The sequence below is a fragment of the Cydia splendana genome, chromosome 1, assembly GCF_910591565.1.
Source record: "Cydia splendana chromosome 1, ilCydSple1.2, whole genome shotgun sequence".
In the NCBI taxonomy this organism is placed as follows: Eukaryota; Metazoa; Arthropoda; class Insecta; order Lepidoptera; family Tortricidae; genus Cydia; species Cydia splendana.
Window position 1 is genome coordinate 5419815 of NC_085960.1, and position 14396 is coordinate 5434210.

A 14396-nucleotide genomic window follows, 5' to 3' on the forward strand; every position below is an offset into this window, starting at 1 on the left:
TTTAAGTAGGCGCTCTGTATCAGGGACCGTAACCAAAATGACAATCGTTTATCGACAAATGCTAATAGAAAACTAAAGAAAGATGTATTGGAGATGGCGGATATTCTAGGTTGGGAACGAAAATTTGGTATTATTGAAATAACTTTCAGTTAACTTTCTATTGTAGCAAAACCAAATATCACGTTTCTAAAAAAATAGAATAAATTCTGATCTTTTGAGTATAAGCATAGAATGGTCTGAAATGTATGACTAATTCTCGTAGTTAGCACAGATAAATCAATTAATGTGGAATTGTGAAATTTTGATTCGATATTCTTTAACTTTAACAAAATCAAAGAAATCGATAGGTTTCAGTGTCACCTACACAAAATATTTCATATTCTAACGAAACGGCATTAATCTGTTTATCTTTTACAGATACAACCTACGGAGCACCTGGAGTGCCGACTTGGCAGAATCCACCTTGTAAGTAAAATTACATCTAACACTCAAACATTTATTGCGCAAAATCCACGAGGGCATTTTTTTAACATTTTACTCGGCTTGTTACTAAACGAAGGTTAAGACACAATAGGTAATCAGTCACCACCAAAAGTCTTTATAGTTGTCGATCCTTACATAAATTATTTCGCAATATTGAAACAGTAGGTATGTGTCTTGTGTGCCCAATGTGTGTATACCAACATGGTAGGGTTTTGAGGATTAGATTATAAGCTACAAGAACTACAAACGATTCCGGTTCGTTACAGCCAAATATCATAATGCCCTTTTACATATTTTAGTAAATCTCAAATTGTCTTAGTTCCAAAATGCCTAAATTCCCAAATTTCCTTATTTTCAATACAATAAAATGTCATAATAACATTTACACATTACATCCGATATCCAAATTAGTAACTAAGTTAACCTTTGCGTTAAACATACTCTAACATCTCCAGCTCCGCGAACGCCGTAACTGTGGAATTCAATTGTTAATGCCACGCCATGCCACAGCAGCGTTTCGGGGAAGTTTTCGCTATGCCGCGTCGAAAGTCTGGAACAATATACCTCCGCCTTTGAGAAACCTGCAAAGTATTCATAGCTTTAAGTCAAAGATTAAACTGTATTTACTTAATCACCAACGTAGCCAAGAAGCCTACAGACTTGATACCAGCTGCCTGTAGTTTGTAATTTTACTTATGCTTACCTCAAGTGTTTTGTTCCTTTGGCCTGACAAGGGTTCATCATTCCTTTACGCCATACTTAGTAGAGTGCTGTTATGTTAGTATTTCGTACATTTTCGTAAATTCGTCATCCTACAATGCTGTTTTGCTAATAAGCTAATCTTACAAGATTTTTTAACGTAGATTTCATGAACGCTCGATATTGGTTTGGTCTGACATTGCTTTTTAGTTAGTGTAGCCACCGTTGGCGCTAGTAGTATATACAGCTGTAATGCTCAGCCAAGATATGGTCGGACCGGATCGATACAGCGATTTAGAGCACGATGCTTGTTTTTGTATTAATTAATCTTAATTGTAAATAGTCGTTATGTTGTATCTTCTTGCTGTGTAACTTTTTTCTTATTTAACTAACTGTTTACTGTATGTTATTTCTGTCTTTTTTCTTCTTGTCTGTTACCTTCCGTGATTCTTCTCACTTGATGGTCTCATCGGAAGATCAGCGCTGGAAGCCACCAGCAACATGCTGAGATGGGGCCATTTCGTGGCACTTTAATCTTATTTTGTGTTTTCTTTTATACTATGTACTGTTCCGATTGTTTGTGCTTACGAATAAATCTATTCTATTCTATTCTATTCTATTCTTAACATGCTATCGATTTTCAACACGATTTTCAACCAGTATTTTGAAAATCATGATGACGGCCGTTTTTTCCAATGTTTACCTTTTACATAATAACGAACCATTCTGATTAGAGATGCACCGGATATCCGGTTACTATCTGGTATCCGGCCTATCCGGCCCTCTTTTTACTATCCGGCCGGATACCGGATAGTGACCTACTATCCGGCCGGATACCGGATAGTCATTTTGCTTGATTTTGGAGTCAACAAATTGGATTTAAGAAACTGACGGTCATAATCGTACTCGTTTATTATTTTAAAATATTTTAAACATTCCGCTATTGCACACGGACTCATTTTCGAACCTAGAAATGAGTCCACGCGAACTTTCACTACGAAACAGATCAAAGCCTGCACAATGCGCACCTGAAAAACCGAAATGTAGGTATAATTTCGCCGGCCGAATATTAGCGGCCGGATACCGGATATCCGACCGATGATCCGGCCGAATATCCGGTATCCGGTATCCGGCCAAACAACTATCCGTTGCATCTCTAATTCTGATCCCTCAGATATATGCATATTGATCAGACCAAAAAATTTGAAATTCTCGATGGTGGCGGTTTTGTTACAAGTTCGACTTCAGACTTGTAATATTTCGTAAATCCTTAGATAACAGCTGATAACAGTCATATCATTATCAGACCAAAAATGCATAAATTCAAGATGGCGGCAGTCTGCAGTTTTTTACAATTTTAAAGATTGGCAATAAGGCCTATTGAATCCTTAGATATCGATTTTCAAAATAATTGAAACAGAAATGAAAAAAAAAACAAGATGTCGGCCGTTTCTTCAAATTCGATATCAGACTCGTAATATAAATTAATCTGATGAATTTTGCTGAATACATGTGCTAGGTACTTCTTTTTTACAGTTCCTGTTACTAAAATAGGTTTAAGTATAGTACAGTACAGTAATCAGTAACGAAATATTTCATATTATAATGCAATGGCATAAGGAGAGTGTGGTTTGACCGATCGATTGTATTTCACAGCGGGAGTATACCGGGCATATGTTACTGGGCCAAGAAAACCTGGTGAAGAAGGCCCAGGACTCTCCGGACGATGGACTCATGAACCGAGTATGTATTCTCAACCACAACGTCCACAACATAATTATATTAGCTATGTTTTTTTTTTCACTTCTCATGCTCAAAAAGTGCACCTTTATGTCGTGCGTAGACGACATAAAATCGCATTTTATGCTCTAGAGCATAAAGTAAAATCATCTATTACGACCCTTATTGACTTATCAATAAAGTCCAAATTCTGCCATACAAATTGCCAGCCCTGCCGGCGCGCCCCCGACCGGCGCTCTCCCGATCGGCGTGCCCCGCGCCTCCGACCGGCCCAAGAACAATTTTCTTTAGTCTTGAATAAATACGTTAAAATAACCTAAAATATTTGATTTTTTGTATATTTTCCTCGCAATCGAAGTGAAAAGCAGAGTGTACAACAAGGGCATAAATGTCCATTTTTACCCTCGTCTACTATTTTGGTCTTCGCTTCGCTCAGACCAAAAAATTGCCTTGGGTAAAAATGGGTCACTTTATGCCCTTGTTGTACAATCTACTATTATGAAATAATTGTGACGTCTGTTTAGTATGAATATTTCGGAAATGTGGTTTAAATGGTTTAATCGTTTTATTGTATTTCACAGTTTTAGGTCCGGGGGCAGAAATGCCGAGAGAATGGCATAATGGGCCGAGTAAGTACCTATTCTCAACCACAGTAATAAATATTATGTATGTTTAAATGAAATAATTGAGGCGTCTATTTTGTGAGAATATTTGGGAAATGTGGTTTAACCCTTATCTTGGCATTGTAACACCCGTGATACACAGAATATTAAAAATCTAGTAGGTTCAGTTTATTATCTAACAAAATAATTCTGCCATAAATATGTCGAACTACCCTCTTTTATTGTAGAAAAAAATAATGGACACAAGTGTCATTGTAAATTAATTAGTAATAATCAACATGGTGCCGCGGAAACAACAGACTTCGTTATTTCGTACTGGAAGTTTGGCACTTATTTTATAGATTAATATATATTTTTTTAAATTTTTGTATTTATTCCCACACATACTCCATTTTTCTATAATCTACATTTTGATGCATTTACTATCTTTATAAATATTTACATTGTGGTCAAATTTAAAAACATTGAATACATAGAATATTTACATGAAACTGTTATGTATTGTATTTGATAATTACATTGCCAAGAACTCAGAAATGTACATATCAAAAGGATTGTATTACATTTAATACATTGCCAAGTTGTCGTCGAAATAGGTTTACATGAATTTTTATATTTTTTATATTTGTGGGGTTACATAACATGTTTCAAATATGTCATATTAGTTGTCGTATTATTTAGTTATAGAACTTTGATTTTTTTAAAGTACTTGATGTTTTTCGACGTTTAATAGTACGGTGTAGCATTATTGCTACGCCGTAGCCCGTAGTGGGGAAAAATATGTTTATGGCAAAAATGCCCCCTAAGTACAAAAAAACCTTTTTACCTTAGTTTTATTTGTTTACTTTTCCTATTTTACACAACTTTTTGTTGACAACTTTTTTGAAACTACGCCTACGGGATCAAATTTTTCTTCCATGTGATCAGGTTCGTAGATATCATTTATTTTTACAGGTGTCATAGTCATCTGATGCTTTATATAGCGTTTAATTAGCAATAAATGATGATTTCTGTTGCATTACATGTTTTATTTTTGTTAAAATCCACATTTTTGTTCTAAAAAGTAGGTAACTAGTTTGTCGAGGGATTGGCATTGTATCAAATATAGTCGGTATACTTCCAAAACATGATAACTGACAAAATGGCCAATAATGAGTTATGTATACAGTTTTGTTCACATTTATTTGTTTTAAATATATATGCGACAATTTTTTCATTATGTTTATTATTTACAAAGTTACAGAGTGTAAAAAAGTACTAACATACAGGAAATGAAATATAATGTACACGTAAAAAATAATGGGTATTTAAAACAATATATCTCATAAAACTGGTCACGCAAAATATATAAAGTAACGTTAACATTTTTTGCCTGAATGTGCCTATAATTCAGAACCTAGTTTTTATAGCAACTAGTAAAATATTATAACATTATTAATTACTATTTACCTGTAGACATTTCTTTCAATACGCGATCTATTATACAACTAGATAATATTAAATTCACTTAAAACTGATTTAAGTATGCTCGCTAAACGCTAATAAAATCAGTATCATAGTTTTTTGCAGTAATTTAGTTAATAAGGAGTCAATTGTCACATGTTTCTTCAATAAAGAAGGGAAAAATCAAAAAATGCAATATTAGAATCACTTATAACTGTTTACCTGTAAATAATAACACGTTCCATGTAATTTATTACTTTTTATTGCTACGTTAGTTTTTAGAATTTGCTTATAATGCCGCGTGAACGAGTATTTTTATGTCTGTCTGTCATTATTTTTAATTCTATATAATTGACCGAAGCGAAGCGAAGGTCTACGTTTTGACTCGGGCATTTTGCTTTCGTATGTCCGGGTGTTCTCCTGTACAGGTCGCAATTCTTAACTGATTCTCGTGAAATTTTGTGACCGAATTTTATGACTAAATAAAATTTTTTTGTCAATCCGGTTTTTGGAAATTTTTAAAAATGGCGGAGTCGTGATACCTGGCGCCTAAACAAATAGTCGTATCGATATCATAAGAGTTTTTTCTTTTTGAGACATATTTACAGAGTTAATAGCAAAAAATGCAGAAAAAAATTATCGCTGGTTTAGGCGGTATTTAGATATTTAGTTTTGTATTTCCGGATGTTCTCCTCTACAGGTCGCAATTCTTAACCGATTCTCATGAAATTTTGTGACCAGATTCTATGACTAAATAAAATTTTTTTGTCAATCCGGTTTTTGGAAATTTTTAAAAATGGCGGAGTCGTGATACCTGTCGCCTAAACAAATAGTCGTATCGATATCATAAGAGTTTTTCTTTTTGATATATGTTTATAGAATAAATGGCCAAAAATTCAGAAAATTTGTATCACTGGTTTCGGCGGTATTTAGATATTTAGTTTTTACTTGAGAATGAGTAGCTAAATTTCGTCAGCTTTAGTAAGAACTATCATGGCGCATTTTGCAAACGTTCGCTTTTTTGTTTGCATAGGGAGGTCCCTGGTTCCATCCCCAGTAATTGTATGCTGCTACATAACTTTTTGTATTTTTTTATACTTAAATTTCGTATCAATTGTTGTTTTTTATTTAATTTTTTTATTTTGAAAAAATGAAAAAAATCGTATTTTTTATTAATCAAGCGCGGGCTAAGCGCATTCGTTTATTTATTGCAACAGATGATGGCTTTTTGCGCTTTAAAGAAAATTTGATTCTTGAATATACGGCGCCATACCTTTGGCCTATGCTCGTCTAGATGGCGACACCATTTTATATTTAACAATTTTTACTCATATCAGTAAAAGAACATGGGTCAAAATCATATGGCGTTCTAAAAATAAAAAAAATCATTTATCCATACATATATACATTTATTGATATTTTTTTTCATTTTCATTTTAATCCTGTATCGAAAGATGGCAGTAAATTTACTGTGACTACAAAATTTAGTATGACAATAACCCTCTACTACATATAGGGACCGTGCGCGTTGGAGGGTCTGCCATCTTGTGGCCTGAATCGGAAACATGTACATTGCCAAAACAAGTTCTACCATCTACCGTTCTTGTAGGTACGTTTCCTTATGCATAGTAGGTTCTGTCATCTTGTGGGCTACATCGGAAGCATAAACGTCACATTTACGCCTCACGCCAAAAATCTGACGGCTCCTATGCTACCCCCTATAGTTCACGCACGCCCACTATAGGGACCGTGCGCGTTGGAGGGCCTGCCATCTTGTGGCCTGAATCGGAAACATATGTGCACATGTACATTGCCAAAGCAAGTGCTACCATCTACCGTTCTCGTAAGTACGTTTCCTTGTGCATAGTAGGTTCTGCCATCTCGTGGGCTACATCGGAATCATAAACTACACATCTACGCTTCGCGCCAAAGATCTGACGGCTCCTGTGCTGCCCCCTATAGTTCATGCACGTCCCCTATACACTTTATTCTCTTTAGATTAGATATTTAAATTCTTACTCGAGAATAAGTAACCAAATTTCGTCAGCTCATCTAAATGCTATCATAGCGCAGTTGGAAAGACGCTTACAAACAAGGATATGGGAATAGGTACCCGGTTCGATCCCCAATAAATGCAATTTTTTTTATTTTTTTTTTGCACTTAAACATCGTATTGCTGATTGATCAAGCGAGCGCGAAGCGCGAGGTAAGCGTATTCGTTTGAGTTTTTGTTTGAATATTTTTTTAGCGGTTTTAGTTCAAGGGCATGGCTGTTCCAGGAGTCAATTTCCACTTACGTTTATAGCATGGGCGGTCACCATCCATAAATCGCAGGGGTTAACATTGCCTAGGGTAGTGGTCGACCTTGGGCTCAGGGAACTAGCTGTAGGTTGCTCGTACGTTGCGCTTTCCCGGGCTCAAAGTCTAACTAACAATAATGTTAGTTAGACTTTGAGCCTTTTAATTTGGATCGCCTCGCTAAAATGGCCCATAATTTCCACAAATAATTTTTTCTTCGAGGCAATTACTCCGTTCTCATTTTTTCCCAGTGGAATTTCTTCGCTTTATTTAATTTTTCGTGTACATTTTTTCATAAACTAAATTTTCCTTTTCTCAATTTATTCCCTTTTCTTTTTAATCCCAGTCGTTAAAATAACCAGTAGGTTTTTTTTTCACTAACTAAATATTCTCTATCTCCACATTTTCTCTTTTTTTTAATGCTAGTGGTAAAAATAACCAGGTTTTTTTCAAATAGGTAGGTTAGGGTTATTTTTTTTGATGACCCTGTAAACGAAACTGCTCCCAGAGATAGGTAGGTTAGGCTTATTTTTTTTTAATGACCCTAAAAACGAAACTGCTCCCAGAGATAGGTAGGTTAGGGTTATTTTTTTTTTGATGACCCTAAAAACGAATCTGCTCCCAGAGATAGGTATGGTTAGAGTTATTGGCTGACAGCGTTTGGTTTTTTACTTGTAGTTTTTTAGATTATGTTTTAATTTTAGTGTTTTTGATATTTGTTGTATGTGAAATACCTACAAGTAACAAATATAATTACTACACTATTAACATACAGTAACAAGAAAATATTATCCTAGATATTTAAAAGAACGAAAACTATAAGGAAAAGATTAATTTAAAAATATTAAAAATAGGCGATTGCGGAAGAAAACCATTGGGAAAATATGGGAACGGAGTAATTGCCTCGAAGAAAAAATTATTTTCGGAAATTATGGGCCACACTCGCGCACGAAGCTTCTTAGTTGCAGTTTACAGGTTAATTCAAAGGTAATGTTGGTTTCCTAACATAGGTAGAGTTAGACCAAGAAAAGTCTGCAGAGATTTTGACACTGGCACAAATAACATTGGCACTGCGTGTGCTGTCAAAATCTCTGCAGACTTTTCTTGGTCTATCCACTCTCTATACAATTAGTATGGCGACGTGTATACTTAAGGGGCATCGACCGTACACTGACATCGGGATGATATTTTTATCATGTTATTTAGTAGTCATCGTGCGTCTCGCTTGCGCCAATACATGTACGGACAAGAACGAGTGAAATGCACGATAACTAAATGACATCAGTTAGATGTCTTTCTGATATCAGTGTAAGTTTGAATTGGCCTGTTAGCCAAAAATTGTTTCGTATGTCCATATGTTCTACTCTACAGGTCGCATATCTAAACAAATTCCCGAATTTTGTAAGCAATTGATAGTTAAATTTTTATGGTCAAATTAGATTCTCTAAATTCTTCAAAACAACGGAACCATACATTTATTCAGTTTTAAACTCTGCTCGCGAGGTCTACAGCTCACAGAGCCACTAGTTTTAATTCTATACTTATAATATTTTTTATAATGATTATAAATAAATACTCAAAAATCAGTCCATTTTTTATACAGGCAAAACATGATAACTAACACATCCCATGTTTTTGGCGGCGAATATTTTATATTTTTCGGTTTCAAAATATCACTTTTATCAATTTATAGATAGACAAATAATATTGTATTAGTAGTATCGATATTATATTATAATATCCAAAAATTTTAAGTGTGAAAGTAACTTTGTCAAAACGCGTACCTAAATTCCCTTATTTGAGGATCAAACTTTCAACTCGCGTTTTCTCGAAACTATGTTTCAGGTAGTTATCATGTTATAGAAGTATACCGACGATATGATAAATACGATTTTCCGAAACTGGAAAATCCCCGATATTTTTCCTTATTTCTTTATAGTCTAGTACGCTCAATAGGTGACTAAAACCTAAAATAAAATTTTATATTTAAGATATTTTGAAGCTTGCCAAGATAAGGGTTAACAGTTCGATTGTGTTTTTCAGTTAGAGGACAGCCTGGCGTAGGAGGCCCCGGGGGATGGAATAATGGACCGAGTAAGTAAACTCAAACACAGCGTATATTGTGTATTTTTCCGAAATAATTGTGGCGTCTGTATGCTGTAATGTTAAGAGAGTTTGGTAAATGTGGTTTAACAATTCGATTGTATTTTCAGTTGGAGGACAGCCCGGTGTAGGAGGCCCCGGAGGATGGAATAATGGACCGAGTGAGTAATCTCAAATACAGCGTATAATGTGTATTTTTGTGAGATAATTGTGGCGTCTGTATTCTGTAATGTAAGGAGAGTTGGTAAATGTGGTTTAACAGTTCGATTGTATTTTTCAGTTGGAGGACAGCCCGGTGCAGGAGGCCCGGGAGGATGGAAGTATGGACCGCGTAAGTAATCTCAAATACAGCGTATATTGTGTATTTTTGAAGTGAAAACTTCTTTAGCGGCGCTGTGCACTTTTTGAGGTGGGGAAAAAATGATAAACTCGAGACAGCGTAAGGCGTAACGCGTAAGGCGTATCTCCTCTCTTTCTACCGCACGGCGAAAATGTATACATGAGCCTGCTGTTTCATGTAGGCAGCGCAGGGCGCTTGCGTGAAGTTATGTTATGTGTGACGGACAATGTCATTGTTTTTTTGATTTAAATGCCATCTAGTGAGTTTCCCTCAAACTAGTATTAATACTCACAGTGATGTGCTTAGGGATTTCAAGTAATGCGACGATACAACGCTAGATGGCGTTAACCTCAATTATACATAGTGCTGCAAACATTTTGCACTATATGGCCCTGTTATTAATATGTTGAGTTACTTTGAGTTGTCGTTGAGTTTTCACTTCTGCCGGCACTCCCGGAGTGCAACCCGTTGTTTTTTTTATTTAATAATTGTATCGGCTTTATTATATTATATGTTAAAGGAGACCTAGTAAATGTGTTTTAACAGTTCGATTTTATTTCACAGTCGGCGGACCGCCCGGCCTTCCTACCCCGGTTCCTTCGGGAGGATGGAACAATGGACCGAGTAAGTTATCTATACATATAATAAAGCTGAAGACGGTCGAAAGTCTGTACATGGAAGATATTTGAAAAAAAGTTGGCTGGGGATACTTAGAATCGATAACAGAACACGTTCCAAAAGTTTTTAGAATTTTTGTCTGTTTGTCTGTTTATCTGTTTATCTGTTTGTCTGTTTATTTGAACGCGCATCACGTGAAAACGGCTGAACGGATTTTGATGAAAACTTTACTAATCTGTCGAGAAAATCCCCGGCCAGGTTATAGGCTATAAAAATTCAACCCCTAAAAGGGGGGGTAGCCGCAACACTCGATTGACTTAAGTTTGCCCCTGAATCGTATGGCGCTACTTAGGAAGGAGAGGCAAACTTTTTTCAAATATGTGCACCCTGGTAAACTAACAGATGGCGCTGAATTTAATACGATGTGACATAAATAAGTCACCGAGGAAGGATTTTGCCAAATTAACTCTAAGTTTAGAAGACCCCTTTTCTAAAATTTCAATCAATCGTACGGATATCAACAAATTTAATTGAATAATTGTGTTGATTTAATAATACAACAAAATTAAACGACAGTAAATTAATTGCCCCTCATTGCACAAATGCACAGTGCCATCTTTTGGGGAGCTGTGTAAACATTAAGTAATCAAGAAAACTAAAAATGGGTTTACACAGTTACGAAGTGGTAAAAAAAACACACATATCAACACGCGTATAATTGCATAAAATTATTTATTTTCTCCGTGATGAATTATACCTAATCGTAATTATATCGCATCCATATCAAATCCATATTCATACGTATCGCCTCCTTAAGCACTTAATAATGGCCACGAAGGTGGGTACTTTGAAAAAAAAACATTGACCTCTGTCATTTGCAGTGCCGGATTAACCCTTTTAAGCCAAATAAGCACTTCCTTAGGGCACCATGTCTAGGGGGCACCAAAAATTATCGAAAAATGTTCGCGCTTGCTTCGCTCGCGTTTTTAATAACATTCTAAGATGTTTATGATAAAGGTGACATTCGGGTGGCGCCTGCAGCAGCATTAGGTACTCTGTTGCAACGTTACTGCCGCGGCACTGTCAATTTTCGTGATAAAATGATGTGACTGATTTCCATACTAAAAGTAAAAATGTACAACTGTCTATCAAAATGCGTTTTTTGTATCGAATAATTTTCGCGCTCGCGTTTTCAATAAATTTCTAACATATGATAAAGGTGACATTCAATTTTCGTGATATAATGTTGTGACTGATTTCCATACTAAAAGTAAAAATGTACAACTGTCTATCGTATTGCGTTTTTTATATCGAACTTTTGTCGCGCTCGCTTCGCTCGCGTTTTCAATAACTTTCTAAGATATGATAAAGGTGACATTCGGGTGGCGACTGCAGCAGCATTAGGTACTCTGTTGCAACGTTACTGCTGCAGCACTGTCAATTTTCCTGATAAAATTATGTGACTGATTTCCACACTAAAAGTAAAAATATACAACTGTCTATCAAAATGCGTTTTTAATATCGAAAAATTTTCGCGCTCGCTTCGCTCGCGTTTTCAATTACTTTGTAACATATGATAAAGGTGACATTCAATTTTCGTGATATAATGATGTGACTGCTTTCCATACTAAAAGTAAAAATGTACAACTGTCTATCGAATTGCGTTTTTTTATATCGAAAAATTGTCGCGCTCGCTTCGCTCGCGTTTTCAATAACTTTCTAAGATATGATGAAGGTGACATTCGGGTAGCGACTGCAGCAGCATTACTCTGTTGCAACGTTACTGCTGTAGCACTGTCAATTTTCGTGATAAAATGATGTGACCGATTTCCATACTAAAAGTAAAAATGTACAACTATCTATCAAATTGCGTTTTTATATCGAAAAAATTTCGCGCTCGCTTCGCTCGCGTTTTCAATTACTTTCTAAGATATGGCGACTGCAGCAGCATTACTCTGTTGCAACGTTACTGCTGCAGCACTGTCAATTTTCGTGATAAAATGATGTGACTGATTTCCATACTAAAACTAAAAATGTACAACTGTCTATCAAATTGCGTTTTTATATCGAAAAAATTTCGCGCTCGCTTCGCTCGCGTTTAATTAACATTCTAAGATATGATAAAGGTGACATTCGGGTGGCGACTGCAGCAGCATTACTATGTTGCAACGTTACTGCTGCAGCACTGTCAATTTTCGTAATAAACTAATTTCCATTCTCAGCTGTAATGCGACAATGAACGTCACTCAACTTACCAAATAAATTCAATGTAATCTCGATGACCCTAGGGAGAGTGGGCACCATGGTCTAGAAATGCTTAGGGCATCAAAATATCTTAATCCGGCACTGGTCGTTTGCGGAGTCAAACGATTTGGGACTCGCATTTAATATGCATTACCATGCCTTCCAGAAAAAAATCCAATCATTCGCGAAAGTCTCGCAACGCATTGAGGTTACAAGGGGCACGTGGTCTTCCTCAGGAGTGTGAAGAAGATCACGTTGAGTGGCGCTCTAGCCAGGCAGGCCGCTTCGCTTTCGCTCGCGCGCGTATACTTTACTGTATCGTCCGATATACATCTACTACTCTGTCGTTTAAATCACGTGTAAAATTTGAATAAGGGCGAACAAAACTATTGATTTTGGAGTGTAGTTTTATTTAGTGGTACTTACCTAATTGTAAAATATTTTATCTGGACTGCAGTCCTCTAGCATATCCATCTGTCAACTTTACTTCAAGTTCCGCCTCCAGGGGAGAGGGAGAGAAATTAGGATTAGAAATTAGCCGCTTACTGACACAGACCAAATTCCACGCGGGCGGAGCCGCGGGCACAGCTAGTCTCTAATACAGCGTACATATATTGTTTACCTTTTTTAAATACTTGTCGTCTTTTTTTGTACACTACGTCGGTGGCAAACGAGCATCGCGTCCGATCGGCCTCCGCCCTACTGAGTTTCCCAGGGTGCCTAGCCAAGGTAACAATCGTTTGCGCTACGACAACGAAAAGCTTTGTTTCTCTGCATCACTCTTCCATATTAGTGCGACAGTGACAGTTGTGTTCGTTCGCTACGAAGCGTAAACGATTGGCATATTGGCTTCGCACCTAACCACCAGATGTTTAGTAGCCCTTTAAAAGGGCTTCGAAACATCTGGCGTTCGAAATTCCCTCCACGTTAAATAACGATTTATCTTCCAGCCAACACCAACCAAGACTTGGCCAAGAAGGCAGACTCGGAGAAGCTGACGGTGGACACATCGGGGTCTTCGAGTCCTCACGAGGTGCACTTCGCGCTGTCCCTGGTGCCGCTGCTGCGCGCGCAGCCGCTGCCCGCCAGGCTTCAGAAGGAAGCTGACATCTTGAGAGCCTTTGCGCCGGTAGATACACCAGGATTTTACAGGCCTTTTGAGTCATCAGGCCTCGACTGGTAGGGCGTGGTATGATCATACTAATACCTAAGACAAACATTGGCAATCCGTTTACAATTGAGATGTATAAATATAAGTACGTACCTACATTAAAATCAATCATTGTTCACTACATGAACCTTTAAGTATTAATCCTTACATTTGTATAGGTACAAAAACAAAAGGACTAAGTTTTACTTATGTTTTAATTGGTTGGAACCTATTATAAATGGTGTAATTATTTATTAAGAGAATATTTCATTTTGCTTTTTTTTCTGACATGTAAACATGTTAGGTGAGATAAAGATTAATATAGGTTTTTTACTGAAAACTTTATTTTAAACAGTTCTTATATCTTCAAAGTTAATTTTTGCCTCCAATACGGAGTAAGTACACGCTGTTTTTTTTTTAATTTTCGTTCTGCAAAGCCGAGCAATCCAAGCGGTTTTTAGCATCTCAATATGCTAGAATGTAGATGCCATGTAGATGCTTAAAAACTTCGAAGCGTTAGTATAATAGTATGTGTGAGTTTTTTTAATATTTGTTAAATTCTAATCTTGGCAGTTTTACATGCAGAGTTTATACAGCGTGTATTTTTGATACGACCGCATATTGTAAAGGTAGTAAGTTATGGGCCCTAATGCCC

General features: G+C 36.5%; 1 protein-coding gene across 1 annotated transcript; it reads left to right on the forward strand.

Moving 5' to 3' along the window:
- Positions 1-422: 422 nt before the first annotated feature.
- Positions 423-13884, forward strand: LOC134790157 (uncharacterized). The gene is made up of 7 exons (XM_063760968.1): positions 423-465; positions 2839-2925; positions 3504-3551; positions 9330-9380; positions 9670-9720; positions 10294-10353; positions 13542-13884. Exons 3-7 carry the CDS (start codon positions 3524-3526, stop codon positions 13772-13774), a joined length of 423 nt encoding a protein of 140 aa, XP_063617038.1. The 5' UTR covers positions 423-465; positions 2839-2925; positions 3504-3523; the 3' UTR covers positions 13775-13884.
- Positions 13885-14396: the final 512 nt, after the last annotated feature.